The sequence below is a fragment of the Microtus ochrogaster genome, chromosome 22, assembly GCF_000317375.1.
Source record: "Microtus ochrogaster isolate Prairie Vole_2 chromosome 22, MicOch1.0, whole genome shotgun sequence".
Lineage (NCBI taxonomy): Eukaryota > Metazoa > Chordata > Mammalia > Rodentia > Cricetidae > Microtus > Microtus ochrogaster.
Window position 1 is genome coordinate 562372 of NC_022023.1, and position 8700 is coordinate 571071.

The 8700-nt window shown below is 40.9% G+C and overlaps 1 protein-coding gene across 1 annotated transcript in view; it reads left to right on the forward strand.

The window, feature by feature from the left end:
• The window catches only part of Rnf169 (ring finger protein 169), a 44160-nt gene that overhangs the window by 31830 nt on the left and 3630 nt on the right, over positions 1–8700 (forward strand). Inside the window, exons 3-4 of the mRNA XM_026784419.1 lie at positions 3360–3506; positions 8343–8461. Coding sequence (XP_026640220.1) covers positions 3360–3506; positions 8343–8461 — 266 coding nt within the window. The remainder of the gene's footprint in view (positions 1–3359; positions 3507–8342; positions 8462–8700) is intronic.

An 8700-nucleotide genomic window follows, 5' to 3' on the forward strand; every position in this document is an offset into this window, starting at 1 on the left:
AGGATATCAGCTTATTTCTAAATAGCCACAGAATAGAATGTCTCTAGCTATCTATAAATAACAGAATGGTTAAATTATTTTAAAACCAAACAATAGAATACAAAAAATGAGAAGGAACACACAATAAGTTTCACAGAATGATCATGAATGATTATAGTCAAAAAGCATAAAACTCCATGTATGTAAAATTCAAAACTAGACCAACTATAGTAGCAAATGCAGCATTTGAGAAACTGAGGCAGTAGGCTGGAGAGTTCAAGGCCATCTTGGGCTTTAAAGTAAGATGCTGCCTGCAGCCTACCAAAAAGCAAGTAGTATAAAATGATTTTTGATAGAACCAAACAGGACCGGCAAAAACAAAATTTAATAAAACCAATGAAATGATTCCTAATGATGCTCTGCTATACTCATAGATCAGCACCTAGCTCTATTGTCAGCAGAGACCCACAGTCAAACATTAGGGTGGAGCCCAGGGGAATCCTACAGGAGAGGAGGAGAAAGGATTATAGGAGCCAGAGGAGTTGAGGATACCACAAGAACTTGACCCACAGAATCAATTTAGCTCACATAGACCGAAGTGACAGTCATGACCTCTGTGTGGGTCTGAGCAAGGTCTGCTATATATGTATATTATGATTGTGTAGCATGGTGTTCTTGCGGGACTCTGGGAATGAGGTGTCTCTGACTTCTACCTGCTCTTGGGGCCCTTTTCCCCCAACTTGGTCTCCTCGTCCAGCCTTAATATGTCTGGTCTTACTATAATTTGTTGTGCCATGTTTGGTTGATTGCCCTGGAGGTATTCTTTTCTGAAGTGAAATGGAGGAGGAATGGATCTGGGGAACAAGGAGATGGGGTTGCCCCTGAGAGGAGTAGAGGGAGGGGAAACTGATTGGGATGTAATATAGGAGAGAATTAAAAAATAAAAGGAAAAGGTCATTTTTGTTAAGTATTAGAAATCAAGATTGTGGTTACTTTTGGGAAAGGAATTGGTCCAGGACACAGCTGGATTTCCCACAGCCCACTTCTTAAGTACAACTAGTTTACTAGGATGCTTCCTTACACTCAGGGAACCTCCTGTGTTCACTTACTCAACACCAAAGTTATGGCCACGCATACCAATGAAGTTATGAGCCGGGCAAATCCTGTGGAGACAGTCTGTTGCTTCAACATGGCCATTAGACACAGCATCCTCAGGCCTCCATATGCTACCTAAAACTGTTAGATCCTTTCATGGAGTCTTACAGGTGTGAGTGAAACGTGGGAAACTATACAAATGTCATGGACACAGAGGCTGAGGTCTTAGCTCAGTTCCTGGCACACAGATAGCAAATAACAATGACTCAAAGGCTAAACCTGATCGATCCCTTTGGGGCCAGTTTGCCTCTGTATCCCTGAAAGCAAATGCCCATCTGTGTGGGCTGTGCTCAGTTGTAGAAGACATGAAATCCTCCCTGTGGGCCATGAGCACTGACATCAGTTTTGTTTCCTGTTTGTGGATTCGCTTTTCTTCCTATATGGTCTCAATTGGATTGGGCGGAGCTGGGAATCCGTTTCATTTGAATCTTCTTGCTTAACATTGTCTGTGGTATTTTCTGCTTATATATGACCACCTGAAGCAAGTTCAGTGTCTTAGAGACTAGTCAGCCTTAGAGGAGATCCATAGAAATCTGAAAAATAAGACTAAGCAGGCTTTATGGTTTTGCTTTTGTTACTGTGGACTATTATTATTATTTAAACCTAGACACAACAGCCTTTCAAAAGTATGTTTTAACTTGTTGTGATGGTGCAAGCCTGTAATGCCAGCTCTTGGGAAGTCAAAGGAGGAACACCGAGCTCAAAGCTAGCCTGGGCTACATAGTGAGCCCTTCTGTTGTAAAACAAGGGCCAGTGAGATGACCCAATGAGTGAAAACACGTGCTGCCAAGCCCCACCCCATAGTGTGACCCTGGGACCCACCTGGTAGGAGGAGAGAACCAGCTCCTCCACGTTGTCCTCAACCACGTGTACACCATGGCATGCTCGCATGCTCCTGCTGATTGGTGCAATGTGCACACAAAATAAATAATTCACCAACTAATTAAAAATAAGCCATAACCTCCCCTAAACTATCATTTTTTTCTTTAGCTTTATCTTTTTTTTACAAGAAATGAAAACTATAAATATCAGTGCTTGGGATGTATCATCTCATTTAAATTTATTAAAACATTGAGCAGTAAAAAAATGAAATAAAAGTAGAAAGAACTGCTTGATAAGAGCACAGCAAGATCCTCTGCCAACTATTTAGAATACTTCCAGCCATAGTTTTGTCAGAGAAAGGCACAGAGGTCCCTATTCTGAGCTAAATAAGAGATGAACAGTTGACTTAAGAGTGCCCAGGTTTTTAAGTTCTCTTCTAGTTGCATAATGCAACACTGCCTTTCCTGAATGAGAAGCATATATCTGTGCCTTAGATTTCTTGTAGGTCTTGTGTCTTCGTTGACCTACCCTGTGACTAGGATATGAACGTAAAATGCAAGATGTTGGAACTGGGAGAAGTCATTGTTGCTACTAATAAGACCCAACCAGCTACTCACATGCTCTTGCAGCTGCTTCGGTGCTTCTCCTGGCCCACCCAGTACAATTATATGTAACTTATGGGCAAGGATTGTTAGGGTTAGGTTTTATTTTTCCAATATGAATAGATCTGTCTATGCAGCTAGGTGTTTTGTTTCATGTTGCAGAGCAGCACAGATACTGAACCAACAACCAGGGAGCCTGCATGGGACTAACCTAGGCCCTCTCTGCATGTGTGTTACAGCGTGAACTTGGTCTTCTGTGGGAGTCCCAACAGTGGAAACAGAGGCTGTCTCACTCTTGCCAGCTTCTGGAACCCCATTCCTCATACTGGGTCACCTTCCCAGCCTTAATATGAGGGGAGGTGCTTGGTCTACTGCAACTTGATATGCCACGATTGGTCGATATCCATGGGGGACCTGTTCTTTTCTGAAGGGAAACGGGGGTGGGGGGCTAGGAGGGGAGGAAGGAGAAACTGCAGTAGGGATGTAAATAATGATAATAAATCATTTAAAAATCATAACCTCATCATCTTAAACTGTATGTACACACAGTTATTCATTTTCATTATATTTACTTATATACAAAATGTATTGGGAAAATAAGAATGCAGAGTAATTCAGTCTTACTCCGTGAACTGTGTTTTAGCTAGAGCCAAGTAAAAGCAGATTTATGTAAAAATTGGGGTGGCCATGTTTAATGAGAGTCACCCTGGAGGCTGCCACTTGTCTCGTCTGTAGAGTAAAGAGGTTTTCAAGTCTGGGATTTTCAAAACTCCACATCTCTGTGTGATTTGTATTTTTCAGCTGAGAGAAGAGAAGTTACAGGAAGAAAAAACTTGTGAAGATAAGATCCACAAGGTACTGCAGGAGGATTCAGAAATGGGAAAAAGGAAAACGGATGAACAGAAAACAAGAGATGAGCCAGTGGTGCTGAAAACAAGTCTGGAGCAGGTCAGTGGGCACCTGGGTGGACATCTGCCCAGTCTGCCGTCCAGCCAGGGAAGTGGGTCTGAGAGCTCTGTGCAGCCTAGGAGTAGGGAAGCGCTTCCCATCTAAATGGAGATGGAGGAAGCAGTTTTGAATGGGGCAGTGACAGCCTGGGTCAGTGTGCTACAAGTGATAAGATTTGTATGTATACCATCATACTGACGTATGTGCTGGTTTTTGCATTAAACTTTATACATCTTAACATCTTCAATTAGATTTTTTAAGGTTTATTTATTATGTATATAGTATTCTGCCAGCATGTATGCCTGGAGGCCAGAAGAAGGCACCAGATCTTATTGATGTTTTTGATTGTTGTCAGCCTCCATGTGGTTGCTGGGAATTGGAACTCAAGAGCAGCCAGTGCTGTCAACCTCTGAGCCATTTCTCCAGCTCTCAAGCATCTCTCTAGCCCTCTGATTTCCTTTAAGCTGTATTTTACTTTCCTTTATCCTCTGTAATCCCTTGAGCAGAACTATGCTTAGGTATAAGTACATCCTCAGCCAGGCATGGTGGCACATGCCTTTAATCCCGTCACTCTGGAGGCAGAGGCAGGAAGGTCTCTGTGACTTTGAGGCCAGCCTGGTCTACAAATCTTAACCCAGGATAGTCAGGGTGGTTACACAGAGAAAACCCTGTCTTGGAAAACAATAACAAAAAAATACATTCTCCAATATTAGATGAGTAGTCTAAGCTTACCCAGTTAGGCACATGATTGAGCTAACTCTTGCTTGAACATTTCCATTACTATTTTTTATTACTTATTTGTATGTATATAAGCAATGCATACCTTGACAGAAATGTACAAATGTGGCAGTCAAAAGATAAGCTGTGAGAGTTATTCTTCTCTTTCCATCACGTGGGTCCTGGGGATTGAATTCAAATCCCACCAACCTATCTGACTGTACCAAGAAAGTACATTTTGAAAATGTACTTATATTCGCATAGAAAAATAGGAGTTTAATGTCAATTCTAGTTACAGTGGTTTGAACATCTAATGATTGCTGAATATTTTTGAGTCATATCTTTTAAGTATTTTTATATAGCCTTGTTAAAATTTCAGGTTACTTTTTTAAATGGGTTGAAATTAATGAAGCCTTAACATATGTGAAGATAGGCAACATAAGAGAGTAGGAGAATGAGGGAGTGCTGGAGAGATTGCTGATCTTGTAGAGGAACTGGGTTCGATTCCCAGCACCCACAAGTTGGCTCACAGTATCCTATAACTCCAGTTCCTGAGGATTTGATGCCCTTCTCTGGCTTCCATAGGAACCAGGCATGCATGTGGGGTGTGCGGGAGGTGCAGGGGTGTGGGGGAGAGAGCGAGAGAGAGACTGAAAACAGCTCTCCATAGCCAGCATTGCAGCTCCCTGCACTCTGGCCAAGTTTTTTCCTGTCTACCTTCTGATTTAGTTTGTATAAGGTATTTTTCCTTAGTTTCAGAAACAGACGTTTTTAAAGTTGTCTTGGGTCAGTGTGTTTGCTGACTGTCATATGCAGATGACATATGATTCTGGTTGTAGTCTTAGTCATCATTGATTATTATTAAAAGTAATCATCATTGATTATTATTTAAAGTAATCACTTGGAAACAGACCATGATGACACACATCTGTAACAGCAGCACTTGGGAAAGTGAGGCAGGAGATTTGCAGTTAAACTCTCCTGAGCTCTGTAGTGGGTTCTAGGCCTGCCTGGGGTATATTATATATGTAGCAAGACTCTTCCTCAGAACAATAAGAATAAAACAAAGGCCCTTGAATTTTACAAATTTTCAGTCCTGGAAAAGATTCCATTTACAAGCATAAAATGCTGTGTGCTGTCAATGGAATGCACCCCAGGAGCTTTGAAAGACCCGCTGCTTGTAAGGATACACGTGCTTTAGCTTAGGAGGCAATAGGATGCATGCTGGTTTGACTGCAACCTCAGCTTTGCCTTTTTCCAGTCGTAGTATCCTCAAACAGTCCCAAAGCCCCCATACCTAGATTTCCTCCAGGAACAGGTCTCTAATACTGATTTTATGTCACAGCTGGGCATCATAATTATTTTGCTTTTAGCACTACTGTTTTTGAAATAGAAATCAGTTAAACCAGCACAGTTCACTTCTCTAAAGGAATCAGAAAATGCAGATCTTCAGATTCCCTTATTGTCAGTAGCCAGGTTCACAATATTGTCAATGCAAAGCACAGTGAGTAACATCCAACTTGTTTTGGATTTTTATAATCCTGCCCTTTTCTACCCTCCTATTTCCTTGTACATTTTTGAGGACTTTTAAATGGCTTTAATAGTTTTTAGACTAATGCAGGCTTGTGTGAGAGACTGAAGTCAGAAGATTGCAACTTCAATGCTAGGTTGGGCAACTCAGTGAAACTGTCTAAAATAAAAATTCCAACAAAGGCTAACAGTGGAGTAGAAGAACATTGACTGGCATGTGCAAAGCCCCGGGTTCAGTCCCTGTACTAGGGCAAAGCAAGTGCTTGGTCTTGAACAAACAATCTTATTATATTAAAATTGGGCTTAAGAGAATCTGAATAGTTTCAATGGAAAGCCAGCCAGTGAACTCTTTGTATTAAGTGTGTGTCCTTATGAGACAAGTCATTACACTTTCGTACCACCAAACCTCAACGACCCTGCATTTCTTTGAGAACTCTTCAGCCAGCACTCAGGTCCTTCCTTAAGCATGATTCTAGCTTGTCTTCCCATTCTTGAGTATGCTCCAAGACTCTTGGGAGCAGAACCATTTGCTGCCAGTGCATATATTCTGCTTCCCTTTTTCTGGTGAGTTTCTTACTGCTGGAAAGGTTGCTCTGTCTCTCTGGGTCCAGTTTAAAAGCTGTCACCTTCAGACTGGTCGAGATCCTCACTTCATTCATCCTCCTTTCCTCATTTCACCCTCAATACTTAGTGACTGCTACAAGATTCCACGCTCCTATTATAGATTTTGATTGTTTGTTGACGTGTTTCTGACCCAGTTAAAAACCTCCCACAATTCCTTGCCCATCACAAGTTTTTAATGCATGCTCATGAAATTATTAAACTCAGAGAGAAGAACATACTCTTTCTAAGAAAGGAGAGATCCGGGCAGTGGTGAAGCACGCCTTTAATCCCAGCATTCTGGAGGCAGAGGCAGGCGGATCTCTGAGTTTGAGACCAGCCTGGTCTACAAGAGCTAGTTCCAGGACAGGCTCCAAAGCCACAGAGAAACCCTGTCTCGAAAAACCAAAAATAAAAATTTTAAAAAGTAAAAAATAAAAACAAAAGGAGAGATTATGATCTATTATTTTCTGAAATAGAAATAAAATGTTTAAATTGTTTTCTTATAGTACCATTAATCTAATAATGGTGTGAATTGTTGGAAAACAGAACAGTATAGCTAACAGTTATATTAAGGATTACAAATCAGAAATGATTCTACAACCTAGAGTAACCCCTATAGGCATTTTGGTAATTATCCTAATCTGACCTATTTTCTAAGTGCAATGTGCACACGCATCTGTACGTGTGCACACATACACACACATCCTTGTGTATGCACTACATGTTCTTTTCATTCAGAAATGTTGATTTGCATGCAAACCACGTTACAGCTCCTTTTTAGTTCATTATAAATTGTGCCTTTCCCTGTAAATAAAGAATTCATATCTTTCTTCAGTTGTCCCCTAGTACAATTTGAGAATTTTAATCTCCTGTAAATATCTTGCTGTCTTACACGCTACTGTGGTAAATTACTAAAAGGAGACCAGGTGAAAGTGAGCTTTGAAGCTGTTCTAACATGTGTGTTGCTCAGTTGTCACCACCCTTGACGGTGTGGTTTAGATGAACTCCTTTATGTGCTGTATGAAAGCCACACCTGCTTCCCCTGCCCCCACCAGCCTGGGAGGGACGGTGTTGTTTTTAGTGTCACTGCAGACTTTTCGTCTCCCCATACTCTGCACTGTCTTAGGCTTGTCTATATCTAACACGAAAGATGAGAGGTAGACATTTCCTAGCTAATGTTTCTAGGTTGTGAGCATGGAAGCGTGGAGACAGGGTAGCTTTTGTCTATGTAGATATTTGCCATTTAGTTTTAATAATGCAGTTTAGTTTTCATCAGTTAAAAGGAATTTGGTGAATAGTATAAAACTAAGATTTTTTTAAATACTATTTAAGTTTCTAAAAGTAAAGTCTATTTTTTTGAGGGCTTGCCTGTTAGCTTATTTAATATTTTATCAATTTAGCAGAATCTTTACAGTAGTGAAGTGGTTCTCAACTTTCCTAATTCTGTGACCCTTTAATACAGTTCCTTATGTTGTGGTGACCCCAACCTTAAGATTATTCTCGTTGGTACTGTATAACTATAATTTTGCTACTGTTATGAATCATAATGTAAATACGTTGGAGACAAAGGTTTGTTAAGGGGGTCAAGACCCACAGGTTAAGAACCACAGATTTAGAGACAGCGAAAACGGATGTAAAGATGAGCCACTGACCCTAGAATGACACTGAGGATAGGGTCCAAATAATCTTTTACTTGGTACCAAACTAGTTATGAAGAGAGACCAAAGTACATAAAGAGTGCCATTGTTTATTTGTGTTGAGTCTGTCACCTCTCTCCCAGAGTTGGAAGAAAATATCAAATGTAATTTGATAATGGGTTAATTTGATTTGGGATATTTTCAGTTAAAGCCACATTAGCAATTAGTATTTTCAGAAAACACTTCTAATCAAATTGAAACTCAGAAAAGTGAGAGATTGAACTTTGAAACCATAGCTACGATAGATCTGATGGGAACCCCAATTTTATCTCCCTTATCTCCTTGCCAGTGTCCTGCACGTCTCTCGGATTCAGAGAATGAAGAACCTTCTCGGGGCCAAATGATACAGACACATCGCTCGGCCTTTGTCTCCAAGAACAGCTCCTACTCCTTAGCTTTCCTGGCAGGGTAAGAGCTGAATTCAGAGTTCTTTCATGTTGGGGTGACAGGGTCTTTGGACAAGTAGCGGGAGTAAAAAGAGATTTAATTATTAATAGATTATAGCTGGATGGTGCTGGTGCATGCCTTTAATCCCACTCTCTGGAGGCAGAGGCAGCAGATCTCTGTGATTTTGAGGCCAGCCTGGTCTACAGAATGAGTTCCAGGACAACCAGGATTGTTATGCAGAGAAACCCTGTCTTGAAAAA